Source organism: Lepidothrix coronata, unplaced genomic scaffold (genome assembly GCF_001604755.1).
Source record: "Lepidothrix coronata isolate B3197 unplaced genomic scaffold, Lepidothrix_coronata-1.0 Scaffold9, whole genome shotgun sequence".
Lineage (NCBI taxonomy): Eukaryota > Metazoa > Chordata > Aves > Passeriformes > Pipridae > Lepidothrix > Lepidothrix coronata.
Window position 1 is genome coordinate 10,902,659 of NW_016690189.1, and position 13,174 is coordinate 10,915,832.

At 51.1% G+C, this 13,174-nt stretch overlaps 2 protein-coding genes and 1 long non-coding RNA gene across 3 annotated transcripts in view; 2 read left to right on the plus strand and 1 right to left on the minus strand.

The window, feature by feature from the left end:
- The first annotated feature begins 367 nt into the window (after window positions 1–367).
- On the plus strand, window positions 368–9,311 carry ARHGDIB (Rho GDP dissociation inhibitor beta). The gene is made up of 6 exons (XM_017804512.1): window positions 368–587; window positions 4,207–4,395; window positions 4,978–5,061; window positions 5,928–6,004; window positions 7,513–7,576; window positions 8,519–9,311. The coding sequence occupies exons 2-6, from the start codon at window positions 4,218–4,220 to the stop codon at window positions 8,716–8,718; spliced, it is 603 nt and encodes a 200-aa protein (XP_017660001.1). The 5' UTR covers window positions 368–587; window positions 4,207–4,217; the 3' UTR covers window positions 8,719–9,311.
- LOC108492310 lies at window positions 1,340–2,796 on the minus strand. Its single transcript, XR_001873073.1, has 3 exons — window positions 2,205–2,796; window positions 1,820–2,071; window positions 1,340–1,733 (listed from the first exon to the last, which is right to left on the minus strand). It is a non-coding gene; the product is annotated as an uncharacterized LOC108492310 (long non-coding RNA).
- Window positions 9,312–9,905: 594 nt separating the features above from the next.
- Window positions 9,906–13,174, plus strand: part of ERP27 (endoplasmic reticulum protein 27) — an 18,051-nt gene continuing 14,782 nt past the window's right edge. Inside the window, exons 1-2 of the mRNA XM_017804268.1 lie at window positions 9,906–10,099; window positions 10,309–10,409. Of these exons, the coding sequence (XP_017659757.1) occupies window positions 10,006–10,099; window positions 10,309–10,409 (195 nt within the window). The 5' untranslated portion in view covers window positions 9,906–10,005. The remainder of the gene's footprint in view (window positions 10,100–10,308; window positions 10,410–13,174) is intronic.

A 13,174-nucleotide genomic window follows, 5' to 3' on the forward strand; every position in this document is an offset into this window, starting at 1 on the left:
TAAGTGCAGCAGGTAGCAGGAAAAATGAGATTCATAATGACCTCCATTTGTACTACCCCTTATCTTCCCACGTATGCAGGAATACACAGCCTGATTCTCCGCATATTTTATTTGGTATAAATCAGGGCCAGCTTTTGAAATCGACCTTAATTACACCAGGAAAATAAACAAAACAAAAGCCAGCGGCGAAAAACAAAGACATCCCCCCCTCTCGCTCCCAGGCACAGCAGCCCTCACCCAGAGCCCGGAGCCGTGCACGGGGAGCACTCCCGCGCCCCTGGCCGGGCTCGGCTCCGCAGACAAAGCCCTGTGCACCTCTGAGCAAAAAGAGCGCAGCGCGGCGCCGAGCGGGCGGGAGCGCAGACAAAGCGGGGCAGGCGCCGCAGCATGCGGGGCCGCGCAGCGCTTCCTCTGCGAGTGGGCTGCTGCCACGCTCCTTTTTTTTTTTTTTTTTTTTTTTTTTTCTGCGTGTGAGTGTTATTTTTTTTTTCCTCTCTTCACCAACTTCCTTCCTGCTCCAACTGCCAAAGCTCGAGGCTGAGCGCTGACAGCAGAAGAGGACCCCGGCCGCAGGCGCCGCTCAGCCGGTGAGTAGAGGGGCGGGCAGGGGGGAGCCGCGCAGGGACAGCGCAGCGGGCGCACCCCGGGCTCGCTTCTCGCTGGCGCCGCGCAACTTAGCCCCTTTGTTCCCGGTGGCTGGCGCCGATGCCCAGTCCTGCCCGGGGAGACTGGCAGGGCCCTGCCAGGACCCGAGGGGGAAGCCTGTCCACCCGAGGCTCCGCGCGGCGTTGGGGTGGAGGGGCAGGGGAAGGGGAAGCGGCCCCGGCGCCCTCGCGGTGGCGGCGGAGGTATCACTGCGGGGTGGCACCCGCGGTCCCCGGGCAATGGGCGCTCTTTCTATCCCCGCACCCCAGAGGGGCTGGGATGGGCAGGCCAGGGCTGGGGGCGCTGCTGAATCCGGTGTGTTTCTCCCCCATCGCGGAAAATTACTTCCTCCCTGCTAAGCCCGCTTCCTGGAGATAAGCTCTTGGTTAGCGGATGGTTTGGAGCAGTGATACGCAGAGGGAAGGCAAATGAAATGCTGCTCCTGTGACATCCCTTTTTGTGCTCCATGGCGGCATGGGGGGGCGAGGAGGTGCCCACCATCCACCCTGTCACTGGCCCCTCCTGCTGCAGGTGCGAGGGCAGCCACCCACCCACGGCACAAGCAGAACTCAGCTGCGAGACGTGTGCACCCCGTGTGCACCCCTCATCAGGTCCTCCTTCGCCTCCTGCAGCCTATTCTTTCTGGCAGTCATCCCTAACCCTTACCCTCTCCCTGCTGTTTCATGGGTCCTGCCAGGCCTCAGAATTGCAGGTGATGCAGGACTGTGGGTTGGGGCTGCAGGAGCACAAGAAAAATGTGGCAGAGCAAGACAAAAATCACAAAGATTTCTCCTTGCGTAGAGCAATATAGGGTTAATTTTCTCATTTTTAATGAGCCTCCTGGCCTGAATGGGGGGCTCTATCTTAGTCCTTGGCCTGGGCAGTGGCACAGAAGCTCATGGACTGCGGCAGCAACATGCTTTCTCTGGGGAGGCGCTGGTGCCTGAGCCCAGGCACGTGTCTCAGCTTGCAGAGGGGACCAGCTCCAGAGCTGGAGCAAGTAGAGGCAGGAACAGTTGAGATGGGAGCTTTTGTCTTGGCCACCTTCTGCCTGGGAATTTGGCAGGAAGGTAGGGTCAGGCCCATGGCTTCGGGAGAAATGACAGAACGGGATCTGATCAGAGCCATCCTGAGATGCATGTGAGCCAGGAGTTGTTCATCCCAGACAGCCTACCTGGTCCTGTTCCCTGCAGGATCTTACTGTTAGTATGACAGGCTGTTTGTCCATCTTTCTGGGAGGTTTTCAGAGTCTAAAAGCATTCCCTCTCAAGTGAGCCACCCCCAGAGGGTGGCAGGGAGAGACTTTGTGTAATGTATGAGGGAAAGGGAAGGTCTGAGGGATGAGGAGCAATCAGTCCTGACTCTCTGCCTTTTCTCTGCGTGTAGCCAGAGATCTCTCTTTCCATCTCCTGGGTCTGTCCCTCTCCTATGATAAACCACAAGATATGGATGGGGGAGGACAGGGGCAGGCAGGCAGGCATCTCTGCTCTGTGCTTGTAGTAGTGGCAGATGCAGCCTGGTATCATGAGAGAGCTTAGGAGAGTCAAAATTACTGAGACCTGCAGCTGGAGCCCAAGTGGAAGGTGACACCTGGCAGTGGCTGTCATGGCTCATCACACCCTCTTCCTGTGCTGAGTGTGGAATGGCACTGAGGGGATTGTGAGGCTTTCTAAAGTGACTGTGCTGAGGTCACAGAGTGGTGGGGCATGTGTGATCATTGCTTCCGTGAGAGAGCTTTTGGTTTCCTTACTCGTGAGGACAAGCTCAAGGGCCTTTCCTATGGTATTTAGGTACTTCACACTCCTAGAGTTGGGTGTGAACTTGGTCCAGGTTATTCAGCTGCTAGGACCTGCTTTCTTTCCTGTCCATTTGAGTTGAGATTCCCTTTTATTTCCCACCTGCCCACTCTGCACTAGTTTTGCACTCATCACAAAATTGCAAAGTTGTCTTGCAATAACCATTTCCCATTAGCATGCCCAGCTGAGTCTTCTTGTTCCTGTGCTGCTCAGTCTTTGTAACATGCCTCTGTCCCTTTGTAATATGCCAATATATTTTTGATTATTTTTTTCCCCCATTGCAATTACTCTGGGAGGTGTACATATTACTGATTGTTGCCATATTACTCATGGCTAGGCTTCGCGAACGAAGATTAAGGATTAAGGTGTTGCCCGATACCACTTGCTGATTCACCCTGAAGAGTTGCCTTTTTTTTTTTTTAATATTTCCTTTCAGTTTTAATGAAGGAGAAAACTATCCAATTAGCTCCCAATTTAACTTTTGGGAGCAGGGCAAATGTTAAGACCACAACTTCGGAGAAGGATAAAGGGTTTGTTTGGAAAATTGCAAATAAGCAGGCAAAAGGGGAATTTTTGGTAGGGACAGCCTCAAAGAAAAAGTTAATATAAGGATAAGTGGAAGTGAACTGAATGATCTGTGTAGCTTGACCAAATTCCCTTGCAGCCAAAGAACAAGTAATGGCTTGGCCATTTGTGACAATTGCCACTGTAGTGGGGCACTGCTTTGTTTTTCAGCCTTTCTCTGAAGAGTGGGAAGGTGGCTAGGACTATGTGGCTGGCTCCATGAGGCAGGCAGCTAACTAAGGGTAACCTGGCATAGCACTGCTTACCTCTCCTGCCTGTCTCCTGTCCCCCCATCCCATACCCTGGTTGCCCATCAGTTGATCTTGCCCATCAGTTGATCTTTCTCTGCTGTGGCTGCTATTTGGGATGCCACCCAAGCAGTTTTGCTGCCCTTCTGAGTTCAATGGTGCATGTCCCAACCATGCTGGCTGCGTGGAAGCAGCTCTCCTGCTTCTCCTTTGCAAGAAGTCCCACTGCAAAAACACAGGTATGCATGGCTGCTCTGTGGTCATCATCATGCTTCCTTCCTCAGGGGGAAAGAGTCCCGATCAGTGCCTGAAGGGAGCTGTTCCTGGGAGCACAGGGGATGCCAGCAGATAGACTAGTGGGTTTGCTTCCTTGAGAGCTTCAACTGACTTGCTAATCTAAGGGAGTAGCTGTCAGGTATTTGATCTTTCTATAAAATGTGGCTTTTAACCCATTATGAGAGGGTGAATGAAACATCTCTCCCTGACTTTATTTGTATATCTCTGTGCTCCAGTGTGTGACTTTATTTGTATATCTCTCTTTGTGCGAGATAGCTGACGAGCACTGGAGCCTTGTACAGTGGCTTGTAATTGCGGGATTGCCGGCCACAGCCATGCTGCAGAGTGGCTGTAAATCACTCTGTTTTCAGCCTCTGCTCCTGCACCTCCTCCCTGGGAGGGAAGAATGGTGTAAGTGCGTGTGCGCATGGTGCCTGCAGGGAGAGAGGAGCGGGGGTAGAGGGGGTTTGTGTTCAAGCCAGAATATCAGCACAGCAGTGTCGGGATTTCAGCTGATCACCGTCGCCATTTGCCTGTAACGATCCTGCTGCCTTTGGCACTGGGTGTGTGCTTACCTGTCCCGGAGACTGAGCCACACTGTGCCCAGAGTGACTGCCCCTGGGGACACTACCCTGTCCAGAGCAATCTCATTGACTGCCCCCTCCTCTGCTACCCAGACCAAGTGACCATGACTGAGAAGACCCAAGAACCTCATGTGGAAGAAGATGATGATGAGCTGGATGGGAAACTCAATTACAAACCTCCTCCCCAGAAAACCCTACAGGAGCTGCAAGAGTTGGACAAGGATGATGAAAGCCTTGCTAAATACAAGAAATCCCTGCTGGGAGATGGACCTGTGGTAGTAGGTAGGCTGGGGCACACTGATAGGGAGGGACTGGGGAGATGTATCACAACAGTGTGCTGTGGGTATGAGGCAAGGTTGCCTTAAAGAAGAGGGATCTTGTTTGACCAGGGACACGCGCTGCTTCTGCTGGAGGACTGGGGATGGACAGGTGGAGAGATGCATGTAAAGGAAGCAGGGAAGATGCTCTGAGCATTAGGAGTAGGATTACTGGGGAGTGCTGGCATCAAAAAGGGACTTGTGGTGGGACGTGTGTTGGTCTTGGAGGACTCCTGGGGGGTTAGAACATGAGGGAACCAGCCTATGCTGAAAGGGAGTCTTGTTGCTCAGAAATGATCTTAAGAAAGAAGTCTTCTGTAGTGGAAAGACATCCTCTAGGTATCGGGATGGACACCAGAGGGATCCATGTTTAAGGACTGGGGTAAACATGTGGTCCTATTGTGCTAAGAGAAGCCTGGCATTACTGGGTGTTTCATGAAATGCAGTTTCTGTGTGGGAAGGCATCTCTGTTTCTTCAGTGTCATTTCCCTGTGATTATATTTAATTTTGCAAGCTGACAGCTTCCCCCTGACTTTCCTACCCACAGACCCAACAGCTCCCAATGTGGTGGTCACTCGACTCACTCTGGTATGTGACTCTGCTCCAGGACCGATCACTATGGACCTTACAGGTAGGCACAGGCTCTGTCCTTGATCATGAAAGGGAACAAGCAAAGGCCCTGGCATGCTTTAAAAGGGAGTTTGTCCTTGGGATGCTACAGTGGGCTTTAGAGGAACTCTGAGGGTATCTTAGCCCTGTTTCTTACTTTAAGGTATCCACATATGAATAAAAAAGAAGGAGGTGTAACAGAGGAAAATATCAAGGGTCTTTTTCTTCATCTAGGCTGCTCTAGGAGCTCGGTTTCTCCTCCATCTCTGCTTACTTCCTTTCAATGAGACCTCACAAGCACAAGGGATGTGCATGCATTTGGTAACAGGCTGTTTTGAAACTTCAGAATCAAGCAATACTGCAGTTCCGGCTCCTGAGGACATGGGGAGAGAATCAGGCTTCACCTTATATGGGCTTTTCTGAAGAGAGAGGAAGCTGGGCCCGGAGAGGCAGAGAGGCTTCCTGTTCAACCAAAGCCACACAGAACCCTGCAGAGCCCAGGCAGCCTTCCAAGCTGGGCAGGAGCTGTGAAACACGCTCCACTCACCCGAGACAGGGCTGGGCACAGATGGAGCATGCACACACTCCTGCAGGTGCCCAACAACAAGTGTATGCATAAACATCTTTATGTATGTGTGCCCAGACCTGTGTTAGTTTAGGCATTATCTTCACAGATGTGGGCACAGACACATACCTACAGCCAGGCATTTCTGTGTATTTGGTCTCGTGGTGCAATTGCTTATACAGACCTCCATGTACTCATTTTGCAGGTGTTGCCAACCTTCAAACAGATGCTGACCTCCAACACCAATCCCAGCCCCATCCTCCCTCCCATGCATGGTCTCTCCTTGCTGTGACAACTCTAATGGCTTGATCCTCTCCTTACAGGTGACATTGAAGCACTCAAGAAAGAGACCTTTATATTAAAGGAAGGAGTGGAATACAGAGTTAAAATCCACTTCAGAGTGAGTTGTTTTCCTTCCTGTTGCTTCTCATCAGTTGCTGAAGCCAGTCAGCAGCAGTCTATCAGATAACTAGTGCCAGGCAGCATGCCTTCCCAAAATCTGGGCCCTTGTGAAGCTTCCCTAGCTTCAGATGTTGTTCTACCCAACAAAGGAACAGCTATTTCCAGGGAATTACTTCTGTTTGCTCGCCCCTTGGAGGACATTGATTTCTGTCCACTCACACTGGTGAACAATAAGTGGTTTGAAAGCCAGATGGGTAGTTTTGGCTGAGTTTGGTTTGGCTTTTTAGCCACCAGAAAACCTTTACTTCACACAAAGTGGAAATGGACAGGGAGGAGAAGACAAGAGATAATGGCTTTTCGTGAAGTACTGATTCAGTCAGTGTTACTTGGCTTCATTGTACACATTAAAAGGATTTTTAATATTGTGACATCTGGCTGAAGATAGCTGAGTTCTTCTGAGTCATGCTATACCCAAAAGGGCTCATTTCTCCCTATTTCTCATTAAGCAGTGTGTCAACCATTTCTTCTGTTTGCAGCTGAAAACAAAACTTGGCCACGCTGCAGCGTGGCATCCAGCACTGAACTGATCATCTCCACAAATATTTGCTTCAGACAAAGCTAGGCTTGGCAGAGAAGGCAAAAATGGAAGGAAGGTAGTTCTGAGGCAGACAAGGGAAGTTGTTAATAGTTTGGGTTTTGTAGGGCAGATTTCCCTTCTCCTCCGAGGTTTGCTCTCTCAGAGATGAATGTTCCCCGATGCTGTCCCCTGAGACATCTCCACCTCTCTTTTTGCTATGAAATGTTTCCATCTGTATCTGAGCCCTGTTGACAGGGGATATCTGGAGCCAGACAGGTTATTCGAACTCTCTCCCTCAGTCCCATGGCTGGTAAGAGCTGGCATCACGTGAATTCTCCCCTGTGATATAAAAGGATCTGTCCATCTTGTTTCCAGATTAAGTAGTGTACACTGCAAGAAGGCAGTGTATGCTGGAAGGGAACAGCAAGGGATACATCCAAGCTATTGATGGGAGATTTGAGGAACGATTATGAACAAAACTCTGTCCCTCTGTCTCTTGAGGAGAAGCTTGCCAGCTCCCCATGGAGCTTAGAGGACAGCTGACAGTGCTCAGCTAATTTTGCCCACCCATTTGTATTGGAGGGATGACTAGTTACCCACGTATGGTTTTCAATATGAAAATTGTTAACTGGGAACTCCCTGCTTCATTTTTCTTTGTCCTCATCAGCCTGTCTTGAGAACATGACTGATGTGCTCCAGTCAGCTTCAAAGTCAGGCAAAGGATGGAGAAGTGCAGGAGATGCACAGAGGATGCTGTTGGTCTCCAGGTGCCTATGGAAAAGTTGTATTAGTTCTCTCTACAATGTGTCCTGTTCTGAGCCTCCCTGCTATAGGGAGTCAAGATGGGTATGTCTCTAACGAGAGGGAAAATCAGCAGATACAGAACTAAAACCCTTCTCCTGACACTTACTTCTGGTCGTTTCTTGCAGGTAAACAGGGACATTGTGTCAGGACTGAAATATGTGCAGCACACCTACCGGACAGGGGTGAAGGGTGAGTAAGAGTCCTTCATGCCCTACACACCAGGGCTCCTACCTCTATGTTCCCTCTGCTCAAAGAAGTGTTCCTGCAGCTCTTGGCTGAGACAGAGGCTCCCTTGGTCCCAAGTCCCTCCCTGCGCTGCCATGCAGGAGGTGACTTCTCAGCAGTATGCATAAACCTCTGTTGCCCAGGACAATTGTTTCTTGTCCCATGTGAACTCAGTATGAACCAGCTCTGCTATCTGTGTGCTAAACTGTCTGCAGCAGCAAAGTCTGCAGAGACTCTGCTTAGACAGTGCTTGCCACAGATTTCTTCTCCATACGAGCTCTTCACCTTCCCTCCACCTCTCCTCCTCCCCCTATAGAGTGGCTCAACCTGTGTGAAGCTTCCCATCCCCTGAAAGCTCTTCAGAAGCACTTGGTAAAATTCAGACCTGCTCTACAAAGCTTCCTGCTGTGTGTAGGGTCCTGTATTTGCTGGTGGGTTCTCCTCTTTATACAGTGCTGGTCTGCTTGGACAAGGCAGAGGAAAGCCCCATTTTGCACACACACATCCCACAGGCATTTTTGCATGCAACCACCCCTAAGGCTTCAGCATCCTGTTCAGCACACATAAGTAAGTGGTGTCTTCTCATCAGGAAAGAGAAGTAATAGGGAATCAAGGTAGACCTTGAGCTATATGCTGTGTGTACTCACTCCCTTCTAGCATCATATAGATGTGACAGGGTATAAACTGAGTTGCCTGTTCACCTGCCCATCCACCCATCTTATCCTTCCAGCTGTCCTTGTGCTTCACTCACTGTTTCCACCAATTCTGCTCCCCTTTGCTGACATGGACTGTCCCTTTCTCTCCCATCTTCTCTCTGTCTGTGATCTTCACTTATGCTCATGGCTTCTTCTCTCTTTACCATTCCCCATCTGAGGGACTCATCTGCTGTGGATTGTTTTCTCCTAGTGGACAAAGCCACATTCATGGTTGGCAGCTACGGGCCACGGCCAGAGGAATATGAGTTCCTGACACCTATTGAAGAGGCTCCTAAGGGTATGCTGGCTCGAGGCACCTATCACAACAAATCCTTCTTCACGGATGATGACAAACATGACCATCTCACCTGGGAGTGGAACCTGTCCATCAAGAAGGAATGGACAGAATGAGTTCACCCAGTTTGCCTTCCCCCTTCCTGTCCCCTTGCCTCCTGCACCAGTCTCCAGGTGGGCCATGCCCACCATGCTGCTCCTTCCTGCCACCATGGCTGGCCACAGCCCTGGCAGCCCTTCACATGAGTGCTGGGGCTCTGTGCCAGCCTTGGTCGATGCACAGCCCTGCAGGCGGCCTTTGCTGCTTCTTCTGATACACTGAAAACAACCCAACCGTTCTCACCACCGCCCCATCATGACACATAATGGGTTAAATTGGGAAGCATCTCCCTCCCTCTCTCCCAATACTTCCTCCTGTTGCCACCGTCCCTCCTGTACGAACTCCGGTCCCGGAAGTGCCTTTTCTAGGAAACAAGATCACCTGGCAGGGCAGACTGGTCCCTGGAAAATCCCTATCTTGAGTTACACTTGCCATTGTGCTCTGACTCATTGTAAATGGTTACCTCTCATGATGGTCTCCTGGTCTGTATCTGGTGCCCTCCTACCCTGTTAAAATCCATCCTTGTGCAGGCAAAACCAGTCAGGGGGAATGCAGCTAGTTGCTGTAATAAGACTTTGGTGTCCCAAGAATAAAACCAGTTTCTTTCTTCTTTTTTGCGTGAGTGTCACTTCTTTTCTAGAGTATGTTTTTCAGTCATATGTATGTGAAGAATGCATTATAGGAAGGCTTAAGAGCATATTTCAGCAGGGAAATAGCCCTCCTCCTTCAAAACATCAGCCTTACTCTGTAAGCAAATTTCAGAACTGTTTCCTTCAGGGATTTCATGAATCCTTTGAAGCCCAAAGTCTGGGCTGTGATAGGGAGTAGACTTCAGGGTTAGACAGCCTCCACCTCTCATCCCAGATGGCAACTGAATAAGCCAGGGAGCTATAAAATAGCCTTCTCATGTTTAACACCTGCCGTAGCAGCTGTTCCCCAGGGCTAATGCAAGAGCTCCAAGTCCCCGTGGCCGGCCTGCTTGGACACCACTTGGAGAGGGATGTTCTTACCCAGCTGGGGTGCCTGGTCACAAAGGCATGGGGCAGCCGAGATGTCCAATGCTGTGGATGAGGATGTACCAGTGGCAGTGCCAGTGAAGCTCTCCAAGGCTGGTGCCCACACAGCAGGGAGGGGCTTTCTCCAGCCAGGTAGTTATCCCAGGAGCTGAAGGCTTTTCCCTGGGCCAGCTGCTCCTTTCCCACTAACCCCAGGAGTGGCTGTGGGCCCCCGTAGCAGCTGACGTGTCTCTTGCCAAGGAGAGGACTGGAGCGAGTGGCGTGGTGAGGAGAAGGCAAGCTGGTACCATGGGCACGTCTGTCTTCCTGTGTCTCTTTGTTATCCTACTTACCAGATGCTCCCCATCTGGATGTGCTGGAGATGTTGACTCTGCATCCCACAGTAAGTGAGCTTTCTTCCAGGCTCAGGGAAACACGGGGTCTGCTGCAAGGAGTCTTCCTTATCCAAGGTATACACAAACATTGTGTTGAGCTTGCAGGAGAGGCGTTCAGGTGAGCTTGTAAGGTTGGGATGCTTGTGTGTATGTTGGGGGAGCCTCTTTGAGCTGCTCTTTGTGTACCCTCTGCCCAACCCAGATCTTTCCTCTCCAGGCACAGCCAGCACCACAGAGAAACCTATCCTGTTAAACAACATCGCAGATGCTGAAGCCTTTGTCAGTGGTGCAGAGGTGGCAGTCATCGGATTCTTTCAGGTGTGTTCACAGCACCTCCCCTCTGCCAGTTGTGATCCCTACCCCACACTGATGTGGTGTGAACACCTGCCAAAGGCAGCTATTGTCCTGAAAGGTGCTGGAGCTGTGACAGGCATGTGGAGGGATTAGGTGACATGTCACAAAGGGAATACAGGGAATTCGGTCTCTGTGTGGAAAGGGAGATGGAGTAAGGGAGGAAGGTGAAGGAGGTTGTAGGAGCCTTGGAGCAGGAGAAAGGGAAATGCTGCAGGGGAAGCAAAGCAAGAATGAGAAACTGTTAGTGAGGGGTGAGTGGGAATGTCAGTTTTTTGCTGTAGTCAGCAAAGACAGAGTAAGGCACTGCCTGTGTGATGGGGCTGAGGAAGCTGTCTTGGAGCAGCACTGGTGAGGGTCCTCTGAAGTCCAAGATGGCTTGGGCTCAGGCTATAACCTCCTCCTAGGGAAGGTGTAGGCATGGTCTTTGTCTCACTGCTTGGTTCCCCAGAATATCCTTGAGATCTCTGTCTCTTTTTTTATCTAAATTCAATTGAATTCAAAGGTGAGTGATGGGTACAAGCCCCTTGCCCCCTGAGCATGCATATTTTTCCTCAGGAAATAAGACAAAAATATTTATTGATTTAGAGCACTCTAAAACAGAGGCCTCCTTGACAGGATACTTATTACTTTTAAGGTCCTCAAATTGCACCTTTTTCTGCCTTTTCTTTGAGCTCTGCTCTTCTGCTGCCCACACGCTGCCTCATGTCAGAGAAGACTTCAGCTTTCAAAAACAACTACTTCTGCAAGCACCTTCCTATTTCTGTCCTGTGCCAGAGGACAGGTCTGGGCTGGAGGGCAGCTAGGGAGGACATCATGCCCTCAGAATAGCGCACTGACATCTCACATCCCAGCACAGAGTGAGGACTGATGGTGCACTGCCTGTGCACTGTAAGCAGCAAGTGTGTGAGTGCTGGAGGCTTATGCCCCAGGGGCCTTAAGCACTGATCACAGAGCACCAGCCTCGAGTTCAGTGCCTGCAGGCATTTGGAGCTTCTTGGGGGTTGCTCTTGCAGCGCTAAAGCTGTGCAAACCAGCGAGGCAATCTACACACACAGAATGAAAGTGCTGAGACGCCTACTTCCCCCAGGGTAGCTGGCTGGGCTTGTGGCAGGGCTGTACCCAGAGCCTCCTCCTGAGCTACAGCAGGGACATGGCTTCTTTTGTCTTGTTCCACAGTGACCTCCCTCCCGCTGCAGGGTTTCATTCTTCAGAGCCAGACAGGAGGCTGCTGCCGTACGGCCCCAGCTGCCAGGAGCACGAGGCTGCAGCCGCCAGCGACGTGTCAGGCATTCAATGCCTGAAGCACGACAGGGCTGCATTTGAACAGTAGATATGAACAGTAGATAAAGACGTATGTGTACCATGAAGGCTTGGCCCTCTGCCTGAGAGTATATTCATCCAAATAATGTCCATGTTCTCTGTTTGCCATAAATTATTTCTCTGCTGCAGCCTTTCAATTCACTGCAGTATGCGGCTCGGCAAGCTTCCCGTATAATGAGCATGGCCTCCCTGACTGGGAACAGCATGCCATGGTGGAAAAACAGCACACTGCTCCAGAAACCCTGAGTGTCTGTGAGAAAGGGCCATGCTTGGCCTGATTAAACTCCAGCTTTCCCAGGAATGCTCCAAAACTCTGGGAGATTATTCCCACCCTAGGCTTTAGTGCTTTTACCAGAGCAGTGTTGATGTTCTGGCATTTCCAAAACAGGTCGCGAGAGATGACTTTCTTTGGAATGAACAAAGAATTTTGTTTTCCATTCACTCTGGGCTCGCAAGCAGCTGAGCTGACAGTTCAAACTAAAAAGAAAAACAAAGTAATTTCCAAGCAGAGACCATGTTTTCAGAATTTATATCCAGTAACAGAAATACATCACTGAAAAGTTGGGAAGGGAAATAGCAAGGGAGGCTTTAATATAGGCTAGGGCTGTAGTTAATGCTCTCGCTGCAAAAAAGAGAATAGATCTCAAATTGCTGAGAAATTGCACATTTATATCCTTTGATATTAGCTGAATTAGCCTGAATTAGCTACTTTTGAAAGGACATATTTAAGAGAAAACAGGATACTGATAATGCAAGGCGTTCAAAAAATTGTAAACCCCTGACTCTAGAATCAAGATCAGCTTAAAAATTTTGGGGTTATGTATTTATTTTACACACACACACACACACACACACACATAATTAAATGTGCTACATCCAGATTATGGGTTTGTCCCCTTCCTTTTGAGAGCCCAAGGGCTCTTCACCATCTTGTTGTGTTCGCCATGAGCGTGGGCAGCGAGGTTTGGGAGGAGTGCAGGGCAGGGTGCACATCCTGCCATAATTAACCGCAGGCCGTAGGTTGGGACGGAAGGGGCGCTTGGCACCGCCGCCTGCTGACGGCCCCGGCAGAGTGCGGACGGGTCCGGCGGGGCAGGGGCTGTGCGTGACCCCCGCACCCCGCTGGCCGCGCAGGACGCGCGGGGGCCGCTCGGGGCCGCTGTGCCCGCGGCGGGCGGCAGGTGTCGCTCTCGCGCCGCCCCGGGCGGGCGGCGGGGTCGGGGAGTGCCCGGGGGGGCTCCGCCCGTCACCGCCCGGCCCTTCACTGCCCGACCCTTCACTGCCCGACCCTTCACTGCCCGGCCCTTCACTGCCCGACCCTTCACTGCCCGGCCCTTCACTGCCCGGCCCTTCACTGCCCGGCCCTTCACTGCCCGCCCTTCACTGCCCTCCCTTCACTGCCCTCCCTT